Here is a 17,500-nt window from a genome sequence, read left to right on the forward strand (position 1 = left end):
CCAGCTAGTGCTGGGCAGAGATGATTTCTTCCAGAAAGTGAGATGCCCCATGCACAACGAGATGAGTATAGGCAGTGCATTATGTGAACTCTGCAGTTGGCCTGTGAGTCTAGAATTGGCATTCACAAATTTGGACATACAGAAGAGGATGTACAAGCTTTGCAGTCGGTCTGACAAGAAGATTCGTGAACTGATGGAGGCCCCCTTTTCCCTCAGTGTTGAGGACAGGGAGTGGCTGTATATTAGCTCCATGGGTAATTCAAAGTGGATGCAGGTGATAACATTTTGCTTTTGTTTTGAATTTTTGTTGTGTGTGGAAGGGAGGAGAGTATTTTCAGAAATGATACAAGAAAAAAATAATTAAGATACTAAAAAAAGGGTTTTAATTTTTTTTCTTTTTTTTTCTAGCAAATGTGATATTTTACCTTGCAGTCATGGCAGGTAAAAACAAAAAAAGAACCTTTTTCCCTCCTGATTATCACATGACTTAAAGTTAAAAAAATACACTTGATGCTGTCTTCATGCTGAATAGTATCCATTGATTGCAATATTACAAGACCTGTCAACATAGGTTATGTTTAATAAAAAAGTTATGTTCAGTCTCCTTAACTTACATTGTTTTATTGCTCTCTTATTCTTATGATCTGGTGTGCATGCATCATTTATTGGACCATTATTTTTTCTCAATTTTTTTTTATTTCACTATTCAGTATAGATATGAATTTAGAATGATGGAATTCACCAGTTTTATTTTTGTAGCACAATCACATAACTAAACAGAGATGTATCACTGGTATTTTTACTTCACTAAAGGGCTGTTTAGAATATTTGTATTTTTTCTGTGATATCTCTATGTATTAGAACATGTTTCAGTTTGTGCTCTTGAGAATGTATTAATGATGTCCGTTTCCTTGCCAATTGCCAGATGGGGATGCAGGTCAACCCTCTGATGCTGGCGCAACCAGCAGCCGAGGAAGATGTGGAGGAGGATGATGGCATGGGTGTTGCGGAAACCTACTCAGACTACATGCCTTCCAAGTGTATGTGTTGTAGGAGCTATGTAGGAGGGGAGATGTATTGATGGAATGTTATGTTGACAACTTTTTTTTTCTAGATTGATTGAATATTGCACTTTGTAGAGGAAGATGAATAGCCTTGATTTTCCTTTGCAGTGAAGGTTGGCATCAAGCATCCAGACCAGGTGGTGGAGACGGCATCGATGTCCTCAGTAGAACCTCCTGACGTGTGGTACAAAATGGATATTCCTGATACAACTATTGACTCAGGCAAGCTGTCAGCCTTGCAGTTGGAGAGTATCACATATGCCTCTCAGCAGCACGAGCACTTCCTGCCAGATGGGACGCGTTCTGGCTTTCTCATTGGTGAGTTGTAATTAATGTCGTGTTTTTGTCCGGCTCTCTCACGCTTGACCTGTGATGGAGAAGCTGTTTACTTATTAACCCCTAAAAAACGCATTTTGGCAACCTTGCTAATGCATTGTAAGTCTCCTGTTGGTATGTCACACGGTAATTGAAGGACGGGCCAACAGATGCAGAAAAAGTCACCACTGCCACACAAAATAGGGAGGAAAGAGGGAATAGTGGGGAAAAAGAGAGAGAAGGGATAATGAACAAAAGAGATTACAGAATTGCCTTTGTAAAACAACAGATACCCACTCCTATTGCCCCTGTTGTCAATGCAGTGATAATATGCTATGAGAGAGGGAGAGATGGAGACAGAGGTAAAGTGTAATATTGTTAGAGGAATGCATGGTATTGTTCATGCCACATTATCATCACATCCTTATTATTTAGTAATATAAAGAGAGAGCCATAAATCATGAGAACTCCTATGTTGATTCACAGGTGTGGCTGACCATTGATAGGAGGCTCTCATATGATTGGCTTAGAGAAACTGGAGGGGACCTGGCAATGGGGGGGATGGATGGGTTTTTGGGATGCACAGGCCATATATTAGGATGATTTTAATATTATACTCACTATGTTCAGGTGGTGCTGATGTTAGAGACACTCATAATATTGGTTTAGGGAGACAAAGGGGTACCAAGGGAATGGAGGAATGGAGTCTTTGTAGTGGGGTATTATATGCCATACATTAGGAGAGTTCCTACTTTATGCTTATACTTCTATACTGTATTCATTCATGAGGAGGAAAGAGGCAATAACAAAACCAAGAGCTGGTGGTATGATTGGCTGAGGGAGAAGGAGCCGCCTAAGAGGATGGGTTAATGGAGATGGGTTTGGGAAGATGTAGCCAGAAGGAACTTGGTAAATAGCACCAGAATTAGTTCCTTGTACTTCCTACCTTCCATTAACAGGGGAAAAAACTTGGGGAAAGTAGCCTGTCTTTTTCTAAGAAGCTTTGTTTCTTTGAACAGGAATTCATTGTTTAGATATCAAAGAAAATCATTGAGTGAGCATTATCTTGTTTATACATTGGAAGAAATTGAAGTTTTCCTTCAGCATCTGATTGTAGAAATGTTGAACAGCACCTGTCAATATTTTTTTTATGCATCTTTTTTTAGTTAAATGTATATAAAAAGTTGTATGAGCTGAATACTTTTTAAGAATTAATCTTTAATATTTCTATAATTTTCCACCAGGTGACGGTGCTGGTGTGGGCAAGGGCCGTACTATTGCAGGGATAATCTATGAGAACTACCTAAAGGGCCGAAAGAAGTCCATATGGGTGTCGGTGTCAAATGACTTAAAGTATGATGCAGAACGTGACTTGAAGGACATTGGTGCAGGCCACATCCAGGTTCACTTCCTCAGCAAAATGAAATATGGCAAAATCAACTCTGATCTCAATGGCAATGTAAAGAAGGGCGTCCTCTTTGCCACCTATTCAGCTTTGATTGGCGAGTCTTCAAGTGGTCAAGGAAAATACAAGAGCCGTTTAAAGCAGATTCTGAACTGGTGTGGCGATGATTTTGATGGTGTTGTAAGTATTGCCTTGCTTTTGCTTTGTGCACATGTATGTACCTGTGTCTGTATATGTGTTCACTATTTTCCTTTTTGGCAAACCTGTAAGAGACCCCTTTTTAGTTGGATATATGTAAGGAAAATAAGTATTAGTGAATTTCCTCGATTGGGCAATAAAAATTATTATTATTAATTTTGTTATTATTTTTTTTAAAGGAAACATCATATGTACATGGAACACAGTCACTTACCTAATTTGAAATATATTTCTGGTATCAGTTTTAAAAATTTAAGATTTGAGACCACCTTCTGTCCTTTGATGATCTGTGATACTGTATTTGTTATTGTATAGCGTCTACTTAGTAGTGATTTGTATGAAATTCTTTTAGATTTTCTTCAAACTTTTTTTTTTTTCCTTTGTATAGTGCCGTGGTTAACAAACTTTTTTGTCATTACCCATTTTCCATACGTGGTCCTTATTCATGGCCACTGCCAAGCATAACCCATGACTGCAGTAACTGTCTATAGTCGTACACCCTTTTTCCTTTTTTTTAATTATTAACAAAGAAATTTGGAGTTAGTATTTGCAGAATCTCCTATAATTAAAAATGGTACTAAAGAAGTAACGTAATACACACAAGTTTCCATTCTTAGAGTAATTAAATAATGGCATTATTTTGAAAAGTTATTTTAACAATAGATAAACAAAAAACAAAATAAGAGAGCTTAGGAAACCTCAAAATTATGAAGATTAAATTATTTACCACCCTGATACATCTCAGTATATTGTTTTATGTCAAGAACACATAATCAAAAAAATGTTAATTATATAGACAAAAAAAGTTACATATTACTCATGTGTCTGGCAGAAAGGCACTGCACAAACCTGTACTGAACCTGTAAGCCACTTACCTGTTAAACTTCTTTGGTTTTATATATACATATTCTCAGATTATGGCCCCATACATTCTGCTTACATGGCCCCCAGTTCGGGAAACACTGGCGTAGTAAATGTATTGATGCATAACACCTAACACAGTTGTTGAAGTAAACATTGCAGGAATACCAGTATACCTTTCAGTAAAAGCTTGTTTTACTGAAAAGTATGTTGAAATATATTTAGATATTCATATTGGAAATCTGACACAGAAATATGATTAAAATTTTCTTTAATGTCTAATGGCTTCTCCTTCACAGATTGTGTTTGATGAATGCCATCGTGCCAAGAACCTCTGCCCAGTGGGCTCTGGAAAGCCAACCAAGACAGGTTTGACTGTCTTAGAACTCCAGAACAGATTACCCAAAGCACGTGTGGTGTATGCATCTGCCACTGGAGCATCTGAACCAAAGAATATGGCATACATGGTCCGTGTTGGAATCTGGGGCAAGGGCACTCCTTTCCCTGAATTCACAGATTTCATCAGTGCTGTTGAAAAGAGGTAAGCACTAATTTTTAAATTTTTGAAGGAAACATAATCACCAGATTTTGTTTCACCTACTGTGGTCAGGTAAGGATTTAGGTACTTTGCATATTTTATTACATTTAAATTTGTACAAATGCATTGAAATATGGAATTATAAAGTTCTGGTAAGGAAAATTTCTGCATTAAAGGTAATTTAGATTTACAGGTTTTGACTACTATCATTATTTTCCATTTAGGGGTGTTGGTGCTATGGAGATTGTGGCCATGGACATGAAACTTCGTGGCATGTACATTGCCCGACAACTAAGTTTCCACGGAGTATCCTTCAGAATAGAAGAAGTTCCTTTGGATGAAGATATCAAGCTAGTGTACGATGACTCTGTCAAATTGGTAAGCATTTTATGTGGCAAGTGTTTTACAAGATTTGAGATGGACTTCTAAGGGTCTTGTAACACAGGCCAGTGCTTTGCTGGTAAAATACTTTTGCTTTGCGTAGCAGTTATAATTTTTTTTTTTTTTTGGGGGGGGGGATAAACTTTGCAATTCAGTAGCTAGTCTTTAAGGAATTTTTCACAAATTTCCTTTGGCCTTTTCTAGAACAGTAAAATTAGATCCATCTCTGTCAGATCTGTTTAATTTGTCAGGTCTCCCTTAGAGATATCCAACATAATTTTTTTGGGGTTGAGTCACTTGACCAACATGTAAAATTGCATAGGTAACAGTAATTGCAACAAAATCCCTAGAAGCATTTTAGATAGGTAAATGGTCCATTTGTGGTCCATAGTATTAATCATGACCCCTTCCTTCATTACAGTGGGTGGATGCCCGTCAGAAGTTCCAGGAGGCGTCAGAGTTGATCAATGCAGAGAAGGGGATGAAGAAGTCCATGTGGGGGCAGTTCTGGTCTTCACATCAGCGTTTCTTCAAGTATTTGTGCATTGCTGCAAAGGTATGTCCTTTACATCTAAAGCAGTGTCACTCTTAACAGATGTTTTTTATTCTGCTGGTAAAGTAGGTGAATTTCATTATTGTTTTGATTATGTTTAACAGTTTATGAAATTGTATATTTTTTTTACATATTTGTGTTCTTTATAAAACCAGGTGGACCACGCAGTGCGACTAGCTCGTGAGGCTGTCAAAACAAACAGATGTGTAGTCATTGGCTTACAGTCAACTGGAGAAGCAAGAACCATAGAACAATTGGAGAAAGATGACGGAGAACTCTCAGATTTCGTTTCAACTGCAAGAGGTACATATGTAAACTTGTTTCATTGAGTTGCATGAGAAATGTTCCCCCCTTTTTCTTATGTGCTTTTGTCTGTTAAAATATATATGTGTATATATATATATATATATATATATATATATATATATATATATATATATATATATATATATATATATATATATATATATATATATATATATATATGTGCATATATATGTATGTGTGCATATATGTTATATATTTATTTACCTATTTGTTAAGTACTCACTTTGTTACATATTTTGTATGTGACTTTTTAAATTCAATTTATCTCCCATTCACAGGAGTCTTGGAGTCATTAGTGGAGAAGCACTTCCCAGCACCTGACCGCAATCGCATCAACAAGATCCTCGGAATCTCAGAAACCAGTAAAGAATTCAAGGATATTATTAATGAAGTCACAGGAAAGACATCAAAAAGGAAACCAGGTAAGTTGGCTGAAGATCTGATGGAAAGTTTTTGAGAAGGTGAAATTTCTGGTTTTCTGCTAAAGACCATAGGTTTTCTATACCATTTATATTAATTGATAATGAATTACAATTGTTGTTGTAGTATATTTTAATTTGTTTAAACATTCTACTCAGTGGATTAGTTCTTTAACCAATTTACATAAAAAGATTAAGAAAAACTATTATTTAGGTGCACATGTATTGTTTTCAGAATTCCTTTACTTTGAACGTACTGGATATTTTTTCAGGTCTAAAGAGTAATGGCTATTTTATATTCAAATAAGTATTCATGTAATTTGTTCCTCCTGAAGTGCGACAAGCGGCACAGAGAGCAGCAAAAAGAAGGTACAAGGACATCCACTCCGATAATGAAGAAGACTCTGACTTTGAGATGTCAGGTGAGTATGGGTTGCAGTGTCCTTTGGATTCTTTGCTTGGCCCGTTGGAATGTAGGCTTCTTTTGGAACTGAAAGTAACAAGGAGGAGAGTTCGAGTAACAGTTTATAAAATTAAGATTTCGCCTTATTCAGATTAGATTGGCTCTAAGATCTGTTACAGCATTTGATGCAATAGGGAGTACACTATCTATATGGACCCATAATACTAGAAATATTAAGTTAAAGAAGCTTTTTAGATATAAGAATTTGAAGTCTTGGTGATACTCTATGTTGATGATGGACCTCTCTCTCAAATGCAGCCCAGGCCATAGGTAACTTTGTGCATTCTGTGTTGTGCTGTTGAGCAGTGGGTAGTTGCTACGATTAGAGTAGAAGCTTGGTCTTGCCAATATTTTGTTTGGGGTTCAGCGTTAAGAAGTACTTGTCAACAGGTGTGCTAGAATTGTAGCTTCTCTTTCTTTAGTTACTTCCTTCTGAAATGTTAGCAATTAGTTACGATGAAACAAAATGCATTTAAAAGGGAATTATTTTAAATGTCATACTTGAAAGAGAGAATAACATCAGATGCATTGCAATTGGAACCAGACATTTATCAGCTTGAGTTGGAAATATAGATGATTTAAGGGGATCTTCTACCAACTTTTTTGGCCATAATCTTCCACCACGCCGATTTTGAGTTGTATATGTTTCCAAAGAGTTTCAGGGCCTCCGAATCTCCCCTGAAATTTTTAAGGCCCACCCACAATTTCTAAGGTGGTAGAAGCCATTTTCGATGTACACCAAAATATGAATTTTCACCTTCTTAGAGAATCAGCAGTTTTGATGTAATCATTAGATATTATTTTAAAAATGAGATTATATTCAGAAAGCTTATAAAATCTCGCATAATATGAGACCACCCTTCATTCTTTCGGGATAATCTAAAAAATCTGGGAAGCGTTAAGAAAGATACAACAAAGAAGTCTTGTATACATACAAATTAGAATATGATGTTCATATAGATTTTTTTTTTTTTTTTTTAATGTTTGGATCATATTTCGTCAGTTTCATCCTTCAGCACAATCTTTCGTACATACAAACCCCTTCCCCCCCTAAATGGGGGTAGATTTACCAGATCTAAATCACCACCAAAGTATAATGAAATATAAGTTAAGCTAAGACACACCTCTGGTAAAAATCTCATTAAAAAAAAGTCTGTTCATAAGATTTTGAGCTGAATAAAGAAATTGTATCCAGATCACCACCAAAATGTAACGGCATTGAAGTTAGACTAAGATCTCAATCAAATCTGTTCATAACTGAGTTACCCTGGTAACAAAAACAAAAAAAAACAGCAACAAACAAACAGAGGTAACAATTTATATAGATATAAGGTCATGAAATACATGTTAATGATCTTTATATACATATATATCATATATACATACTGTTACACCAACCTGTATTTGGATTTTTTGATTTCACGGGAGTGCTGGTGGGAAAGGTGGGTGTTTCGTCCGTTAGATTTACACTGCCCGGGACTCTGGCCTCGGGATCACTTGCACGCAGCCCCATCTCTCGCATCCCATCCTGTGAATGGGATCAATTCACCGGCATGGAGAACGATATTTCAGACCCGTGTTTTTTTTTTTTTTTTTTTCTAGAACTCAAAAACTATTCGGGTGGTTTTGATCCCAGGGATCTCACTAAGATCTGAATAGAAGGGTGTACGTTCCATCAAATTGGCAAAAGAAAAAAAAAAGCAGACAATCCCCTTAGCTTGCTTTGTGCATGTAATCTTTAATGTTAACATGTTCCATAATAGAAGAAAAAAAAGCTGAATGTCTTGTTGCCTACAGGTGCCGTAAGACCTTTCCTTTTAAATCCTCTATATCATGGAATACATTACTCATCACCTTAAGGGAGCCCCAATATTTTTTTATTGACATTTCTCCCCTTTTGCTGTTTCTAGTTAGGGCATACCTTGACAATTTAAAAATATAATGTAAAACAAGATTGTTTGTAGCTTTTTGTTTCAAGGAATTTTCAAAATCTTCAGTTGATCTTTTTTCTCCCAGCAGTTTTTGTGATGGTTTATAGAGAAGAAAAAAGAAATTATTCATTTTTTTCTCATATTGCTTTAGCTTTAAAGGAAAAACTATAAATTTATAAACTTTATGTATTCAAAGTTTTTGTAGTCTCATTCTTTAGATTTTTTTTAGTTTTTGATGCAGTGATATGAAAGCTGTTAATAAACCTGCAAAAAAAAATCCCCAAGAGTTTTCCAGGGGAATGTAGGAGGAGGTTTCAGTTTTAAGAGTTCAGTTTGAGGAATGTGGAGATGCATGATTACCGCTACCTTGGGTACTTTAAGGTTTGTTGCTTGCATATTCCAAAATGTAGAAATTTGTATGGAATGAATTATATCTATGAAAGGGCAAAGTGGATTTGGTTTTGATACCTTGGATCTGTCTTCTGAGGGCATTTTGTGCAGTAAGAAGTATTCACTCTTGATTTTTAAGTTTACCTTCTAAGCTATACATTTATCCATCAGGAGAGAGCGGAGGGGAGGAGGAAGAGGATGATGCCTATTCGTCAGATCAGTCCTCTGACTTCTCTGACATAAGTGACTTTGATGATGAAGGTTTGTGTTGAATCATGACTAAATATTCTGTTGTGCCTATTTTTGTCATTGTTTCTTTCTTTGTGATTGTTTCTGTTGGAGAGTAACAATTCTTTATTGCTTTCTGACCATAGACAGTTGGGGTCGCCCGAAGAAGAGAGGGAAAGCCAAGAACCACAAACAGAAGAACGGCAAGGGACGGGCAGAAAATGGAGCCAAACTTCCGCCTCCCCCGAAGGACCATGTGGAAAGAGCTCAGAAGATGAAGGCAGAACTCCTTAAGAATATAACCAACCTCGGCAGAAAGCTGCCTCCAAATACGTTAGACCAGCTTATTGATGAGCTTGGGGGGCCAGAGAACGTGGCAGAGATGACTGGGCGTAAGGGGCGTGTAGTACAAAGTGACGATGGGCAGGTCATGTATGAGTCCAGATCTGAAGCAGATATTCCACTGGAGATTCTAAATATCAAGGGTGAGTCTTGTAATCTGAATTTTAGTTAATTATGGAGAAATTTGTGAGGCAGTATTAACCAGGCCACAGACTTTGGGATTCACATTACTTTGAGATAAGATAGAACTCTTGAAGGGAAAAAAAAAAAAACTGAAATTTCCTTAGACTAACAAGGGCTTCTGCACACAAGTATTATGATATGCAAGTGGTTAATGAAATTTTCTGTGTGTTGAATGGTTGGACCTCTTGACATTGTTTCATTCATGCTTTCAAGGGGAAGTAGGTGTCATTTGTGATATGTTTGGTGTTACTCCTTTATTCAGCATTGTCTTTGTTATCTAGCAGGGTTTAGAACCCAGGCTTAGTGTCTTGGCAAGATAGTGATAGGCAAACTGAGTGAAATAAGTGGTTCAAGGTTGAGGATGTTCCCTGAGGGTGAGAACTTATTATTAGAGTCTAGAGCTTAAATATGCAAATGATAAAATGTGTATGTATATTCATTCATTGTAAAAAAAAAAAAGAAAGCAATATGATTAACCTTTGTACTTTTTGTATCTTCAGAAAAAGAGAGGTTCATGAATTCAGAAAAAGATATAGCTATCATCTCAGAGGCTGCTAGCTCAGGTATTTCACTTCAGAGTGATCGCAGAGTGAAAAACCAGAGAAGAAGAGTTCACATCACGCTTGAACTTCCTTGGTCGGCAGACAGAGCTATTCAGCAGTTTGGTAAGTCTTTGTAAGATTTGTGGGTTTTCTATTTTTCAATTCCTGATTGAGTATTAAAAGAGCAGTGAATTGATAGAGAAGTTTAAGATGCTCTTAAGATCCAAGTTATGATTATTCAGCTGATGTTTCTCTCAAATTTGGCAACAGGTCGAACACACAGAAGTAACCAAGTAAATGCACCGGAATATATTTTCTTAATATCTGAACTTGCTGGAGAACGCCGATTTGCCTCCATTGTTGCAAAGAGATTAGAGAGCTTGGTAAGTCTTATAACCCACATTCTTGATTTTATTACTGATAAGTAAGGAGACAACATACACTGAACCTTGATTAGATGATGATTCTAATCTCTAACGTGTTTCACTTAGGGAGCCTTAACACATGGAGATCGAAGAGCCACAGAATCACGCGATCTCTCCTCCTTCAACATCGACAACAAATATGGCCGCATGGCACTGGAGTCAGCCATGAAGACCATGATGGGCTATGAGCACCCAATTGTCCCACCTCCCGAGGACTACAAGGGAGACTTCTTTGCAGACATACAGAATGCTTTGGTTGGAGTGGGTATGATCCTTAGAGAAGACAGCATTTATCAACTGGATAAGGACTATAACAACTTGAGCAAATTCCTTAATAGGTTCGTAAAATGTGTCTTTGGCTTGAAACTTTGTGAAATTGATTTGTTGGAAATTGAAGTCTTCAATTATAAAAGGTTGAAGAAAAATGACAGGAAAATCTTGTGCTCAGTAGCAATTTTCTCTTTCAGGATATTGGGAATGCCAGTAGAACTACAAAATAGGTTATTCAAATATTTCACAGACACATTAGCTGCAATTATTAGTCAAGCCAAGCGGACAGGCAAATATGATATGGGTATCCTTGGTAAGTGTTATTTTTCAACCCATGTTTTGGATATTGTACATTGGTTTGCTTTGTTACACATTTGATGGGTGTAGTTTCTGAATTCATTCAAAATTATTGAAAGGAATTCGAAGGACTTTTCTTTTTATTTATATATTACTATGGTTCATTTTTTCCAGATTTGGGGGTTGGTGGTGAGGGCTGCAAGAGAACGAAAACCAAAACTTGGATAGGAAAACATGCTACAGGAACAGCAAAGACGGAGATCCACACTGTGTTAGTGGAGCGTGGTATGTCATGGTCAGAAGTGCAGGAAAAATGGGCGGAATTGAGTGGGGATTTGGAAGGATTCTACCTCTCCCACCAGGTTTGTCTTGCAACCAGGCTTTTGTTTGCTGCCATGGCTTCAGTCATCAAAGACTAACTTAGATGAGTCAGTCCTTTAAAAAATATAGATTTTTCAGCAAGTGATCTCACTGGCACCCTATAAAGGCTTCTAATTCTGAAAATTGTGTCTTTGCTTCTGTAATAGAAGGTAGCCTAAATGTGTTGGTAGACCAGCTCAATCTTAAGGTTAAAGGTGAGATTGTAGCCTTGGTAAATCATAATGCCAGTTAAGCAATCTTAATAAAAATGAAAAATGATAATATTGATGATATTAATAGCAGCTTTAATCTTTTTATGATACTTATAATAATACTTAAACCAAAGTACAGGAAAAAAGGTTTAAAGCACTCACAACATTACTTTTCAGGTTCGAAATAACAAGAAGACTGCAGTGCTTGCTGTTTTAGAACCCTCAGCCACTAATAAGAAACGTGAGAAGAATTCCAGAATGTTCATCCTTTACCGGCCCAACACAGGAATGCAAATGAAGCAGGAGGCTTATTCAGAGCTGAAGAAAAAGTACAAGAAGGTGACACCAGATGAGGCACAAGAACACTGGGAGGAACAGTTCAAGGCATCTAGTCACACCTGTTCACATGCCTACTGGTAAGCAACCTCAGCAAGATGGATTAGAGCAAGTAGAAATGAACATTGCTAAATGAAGAAGTAATAATAATAAAAACAGTAATTGTTTTATGTACATATTTTTTAAAAGATAAAGCTAGATTGCAATTTATATGATTTGGAGAGATTATTTCATCATTTGTACATGATAGAAATATGCTTTGTTCATGATGGAAAATGAATTTCAGATATTGTTTTGGTGGATAATATAAATCCTCACAGTTCCTACTAGGCATTTCTTTATTATATGTATCTTGCATTCTCCTTTAACCTGCTTGAAGTGGATAATTAGAATCTGAGGCCTAAAACAGGGACATATGGCTAATATGGGTAAAAGGGATTGGTATTTCTCCTTCTATTAACTCAAATATGGTGGGCCTGAACTTTCTGTAACGTTATCATTATGCATCAGTCTAGCCTTTCTGGCAGGGCGTGTTCTGTGTATAACTGGCTCACCTACTCGCTTGCTAGAGTGAGTCATGATGTGTATACACATCATACATATGCATTATACATTATTACTTCATGATAGCTATAGACATACCCGTGAATAAGGGGTTAAATGTCATTTAGTTGTTGCAGTTTTTAGAATCATGTATATGAAATTAATGTTCAGTTGTGATTCTTGTGTGTTACATTTGCTGTTTGCATTGCTGATAGCGAATGCAGTGTTTATTTATAACCAACATTAAATTAACCCATTTCTCATTCTCCATTAGGCAAGGTAACTGTCGGCGGGTGAACAGCGGACTGGAATGTGAGATAGGCTTGCGTCGACGCACGTACCACATATTGTGTGGATTGGTGTTAAATGTTTGGGCAAAAGTGGAAGATGTTCTTGCTTCAGCACCACACAGTCACTCTTCTACTAAGATGCAGGTTGTACGTCTGAAAACGCACGAGGGAACAAAGCTTGTTGGTAAGTTTCTAAAAAGGTGTGAGAGACTAACATTTTACACGAGTACAGAGGGTTTTGGTTTTGCTTTGTTATAGTGGATGTTAAAGATATTTGGAACAAGGCATAGCATTCATTCCTTGTGTTGATATTTAATGTTACATGGTTTCCCTTTGTTTTCAGGGACCCTCATTCCAAATAACTTGGTTGAGAGGCTTTCTGCTGTCTTGGAAGAGGATAGCACAGAGTCTTATGAAGAGAACTTTACTGATGAAGACAGTAAAGACAGCAAGGATGAAAAATAATAGAAGTGTAAACTTATGAGGACAAATTTTGATTTCTCAGTAAGGGATAGTAGTAAAGGAAGACAGTAGTTGGTCTTCAAAGGAAGGATGTTTAAGCTAAGTGCTGTATGCAGATGCAGAGTTTTTCTATGGGTTTGTGCAGATTCATCATGTTTAAGAGAAAATGTTGAATTTGTGCATTCTGCAACTGCTTATGAGCTTCTAAGCTGTTCCTTATACTGATCCTTTGGTAATGTGAAATGCACTGCATTGACAATATATTCATATCAGTGATCAGTGTTAAATGTTGAACATGGTCAGCCAAAGGATTGCTAGGAGACGTCACAAGCGATCATACACAGGTGTAGAGCAGAGCAATGTCTTTACTAATTGAGTTAATTGTATATGAATTAACATAGTACAGGCCAGCAATCCTCATGCTGCAGGAGTTTATACCTAGTGACATTGGTATATATTTTCTAATGTGACCTTAGGCACTAAAGAGATTGCTGTACTCTTCCCCAAGATATTGTGCTTGAAGTCACTTCTTGAGTCATCAAAGTGAGCTTATGTATAATACTGCAGTGTTGAAATTTGAGTTTTGGTTGGCCAGTTGGCATATGTAAGCAAAACTGCAAAGAGGATGGCTGTTGTCCTTCAATTTGTCAAGTGATATTTTCAGGTGTACTCCTTAGTGAAGGAGTCTTGGTGGCAATTAATGGGGATATAAGTAGTGTACCTGCTGTAAAGCCAAGAAACATTTTAGGAAATGCAGAGATTCTGTAGTTATCAATATAGTGGAAAACTGTAGATTTTTCATAGATTTTGGCACCAGATAATTTGCATTTTGTGTATTTAAGTGTGCACAAATTACTGTATGTTGCCTTTCAAGATTACTATCTTGAACCATATGATTCATATTCTATCCTTTAGATTTATTTAGCCCTATGATCATGTTGCACCATGGTAGTGTCCTGATCAGCTGATTGATATACTTATTAACTGAACAAGGTCATATGATTTACAGCTTCACGTAGCTCAGTTGAAGGCTAAAAATTGATGTACATATGATTTTCTTTGTCATACTATATTTATTGTATGAACATGAAGCTGTTCCCTGATTTATATTGGTAGATTTGATGTGTTGTGGAAGAATGTACGTTGTAAAATTTATGTCTGTAAGATAACCTTCATAATTTAGATTTACACCAATAGCATTATAGGGGTATAGCTTTTCAGTACTAGTTTCTTCTAGAAAATTTGCATGTAGGATTAAAATTAATTTGATGAAACTGAGGATCATTTAATAGGTAGGCATTAGCAGTAAAAAAAGAATTAAAAAAGAAAAAAAACAGTAAAATAGGTAAGAAGGATAGAGGACATGGGCAGCAGGTACTCCTAATCACCTTACAGGGCATTTTCCAAAGTATTGTACAACGTGATCTCGTATGACCTGAACACACATTTATGGCCAAAATTCTGCAGTTTTGCATGAGGTTAAAATGTATTTCATTGACATAAATATGACAGTATTTTCCAGAAGATGTAGTCTTTACTTTCAACCTTCATATTTCCTTAGTATGTGACTATTCAGCAATTTTGAATATTTGTTCAGCTTCATGTAAGGCCACAGAGTTCAGGACAATGTTTCCGGTGCCGATGGGCACAGTGTAGATAGTACAAGTGGTTTCACAAAGCAGTCATCAACAGGAGGGCTTAAGGTCCAGTTCTGTTTTGTTTTTGTTTTACAAAGTTAATTGATATTTATTTTATTTATTCAGTTACCTCTAATTATACTTTCTTAACCATTTCTATGGTAAGCAGCTACAGCTGTGATGTGCATTATTTAGGAATATAATTTAAAGTGGGAAAAAAATAAATGTAAACATTTTTTTTTTATATAGCAAGTGGAGGATGTAAGTCTTTATTTGTCATTTAGGAAACTTGGAATGCCAGCATCTTACATGACATAGAACCCTCCTGCTGATGATAGCAATATTTGGTGTTCTTCCATGTGAGTCATTGTGGTTAGGTCAGTCATGCCATTCATACCATACAGTAGTCACATTTCTTCACCAAGTGGGTATTTTAGATCTATTAATTTTGTATGCTTTTGCCTGTATGTTGCCCCTGCAAAGTATTTTTTTCTCTGTCAGGAACAGATTTTAAGTATCTGAGTTAGCTGTAACAGAAGCAGCTGACTTCCAAGGTTAATTGTTATTGATATAGGAATCAAGTACTGTGGTGTCAGGAACAAGCCAGCTGGTACTAGGAATAGGTTTTTCTGTTAAGATCTCATTAATAGGCACACACCTCCCCCTTCAACTCCATTTTACAATGCATCATGCTGTACATTGTATACGACATGCCCTCATCAGAAGTCTAAACATCGGAAGCATTTGGTTGACGGAGAATTTTTAAAGTATTTTAATATTCTTTCTATTTTTTTTTCTTTTTTCTTTTAAGAAAATTTACACATGGCCTTTTGTTAAACAGGTGTTCCCTGTCAACCAAATGCAAGGAAAAGAATAAATAGTACCAATTGTAGTACTGTACTTACAATGTATTGTACCAAACTGTTAAGGGAATATGTAGCAGTCAATTATACTTGGATATTTGTTTATTTATGCTCTATTTATTATACCCCAAACATCTATATCTATCTACAGAAAATAAAAGGATCAACTAGTGAAACACTTGGCCATTTATCTTTTTGTGTATATTTTTTTCTTCATTATTTATTTCTCAAAAACAATAAAGCTTTACTATTAAACTTTTCATGAAGAATGAATACCTGTATACACATACCAGAAATCATGGAAACCTCAGATTTAGTGAAGGTAATAAATTATGTAATGGAAACCAATGCTTAATGTAGACGGGAGATATGCATTAGTGTATGCTCATGTCATCAATTCAACATTTACAGACATCTTGTTTTGTAGATTTAAACAGGAAATTTGTAAAGATGCAAGAAAAAAAAAAAAAAGTGGCCCTTTTACTACTTGTAATACAAATTAGTATTCTTTATAAAACTATTGAATGTGAATATGAGGAATACACTAGATACCAAAGTCCAGTGAAATGAAAATACATGAAGCCAGTCCAAGAACAAACTTAGATTTCTTGGAAACATTTCTTCATCACTTACCAAGTGCTCAGACTTGCATGCTTCAAATTAATCCCCTCCACTATTGATACAGGGCACTCGTGTTTCCCCCATTTGTGGAGTGCTTTTTAGTCCCAAACAAATTTCCTTCTTTTCTATTCTTGACCTTCTTGGCTGTCTTTTTAACTTCAAAAAAGGAGAGAGAAAAAAAGGCTGATACAAGTTTTCCAGTGAGGAAAAGCAACAGCAATTGCAGCATTTTGGATCTAGGCTTCGTCTGTCCACTCCTCTTCCTTTTGTTCTGCCTTCTCAAATGACACAGGATATCCAAGAAAAGGTCTTCATTGACTGTGACCGTGGAACACTCGTGATTAATAATGTCCTTACATTTAAAAAAAGATGATCTGCATTATCAAATTATTGTGAAGTAAATGTGCCTCAAAACCTGAATGTTAAAATGCATTGCAGGATGCTTTCTAGGATTGGACAATATTCTGGAAGCCTTACATAAACAGTGAAGGAGACTCAAAATTTCTAAAAATAAATTGTGGGTAAAGCATTACATGTCTTTTTTTAAGTTCTGTTTCTCTTTGGACTGACCTCATATGTGAGGTAGTTTATATCATTTAGCAAAGAAAAAGAAATGATCTCTGAAGTCAAACATGTGGGTTGAAACAATGTACAAAACATAAAATATAAAATGAGGCATTAGGTAGACTGGTATAACAAATTTCTCAGTAAAGAAATGCAATTCTTTTTAGACATTTATTGTTAAAGGAATATTTTGTTCACCTATTCTCTATAGAGATATCATTCTGTAACTTCATATTACTTAGCATTTACCATTCATTTACAAGTATACATGCCTATTACTACTGCTACAAACATTGAAATCCACAGCCACACTGAAACTACTGAAAATCAGTAAGATATGACAAGTTCAAAGTTGGCAAATAATTGTGACATAAAATGCCTATATTGTAATTGTAACTTTAAAAATATACATACAACCAATCTCATTGCAATGATTATAATTAAACAAAGGTTATGTTTATAATGAAATGGAAGGATATA

General features: G+C 36.0%; 1 protein-coding gene across 9 annotated transcripts in view; it reads left to right on the forward strand.

The window, feature by feature from the left end:
- The window catches only part of sno (strawberry notch), a 53,090-nt gene extending 37,150 nt beyond the window's left edge, over positions 1-15,940 (forward strand). For 6 of the 9 annotated variants that reach the window (XM_070143443.1, XM_070143447.1, XM_070143445.1 and 3 more), the window contains 19 exons: positions 926-1,040; positions 1,173-1,382; positions 2,624-2,964; positions 4,143-4,384; positions 4,606-4,759; positions 5,184-5,318; positions 5,471-5,618; positions 5,921-6,064; positions 6,397-6,483; positions 9,017-9,106; positions 9,220-9,558; positions 10,099-10,263; positions 10,411-10,523; positions 10,632-10,903; positions 11,033-11,148; positions 11,307-11,494; positions 11,882-12,120; positions 12,858-13,057; positions 13,217-15,940. In XM_070143443.1, coding sequence (XP_069999544.1) covers positions 926-1,040; positions 1,173-1,382; positions 2,624-2,964; positions 4,143-4,384; positions 4,606-4,759; positions 5,184-5,318; positions 5,471-5,618; positions 5,921-6,064; positions 6,397-6,483; positions 9,017-9,106; positions 9,220-9,558; positions 10,099-10,263; positions 10,411-10,523; positions 10,632-10,903; positions 11,033-11,148; positions 11,307-11,494; positions 11,882-12,120; positions 12,858-13,057; positions 13,217-13,338 — 3,420 coding nt within the window. In that variant the 3' untranslated portion in view covers positions 13,339-15,940. Of the gene's footprint in view, positions 275-925; positions 1,041-1,172; positions 1,383-2,623; positions 2,965-4,142; positions 4,385-4,605; positions 4,760-5,183; positions 5,319-5,470; positions 5,619-5,920; positions 6,065-6,396; positions 6,484-9,016; positions 9,107-9,219; positions 9,559-10,098; positions 10,264-10,410; positions 10,524-10,631; positions 10,904-11,032; positions 11,149-11,306; positions 11,495-11,881; positions 12,121-12,857; positions 13,058-13,216 lie in introns of all 9 variants that reach the window. The other 3 variants (XM_027371222.2, XM_070143440.1, XM_070143441.1) reach the window with 1 other exon arrangement.
- Positions 15,941-17,500: the final 1,560 nt, after the last annotated feature.

This window comes from Penaeus vannamei, chromosome 30 (genome assembly GCF_042767895.1).
Source record: "Penaeus vannamei isolate JL-2024 chromosome 30, ASM4276789v1, whole genome shotgun sequence".
Taxonomy (NCBI): Eukaryota; Metazoa; Arthropoda; class Malacostraca; order Decapoda; family Penaeidae; genus Penaeus; species Penaeus vannamei.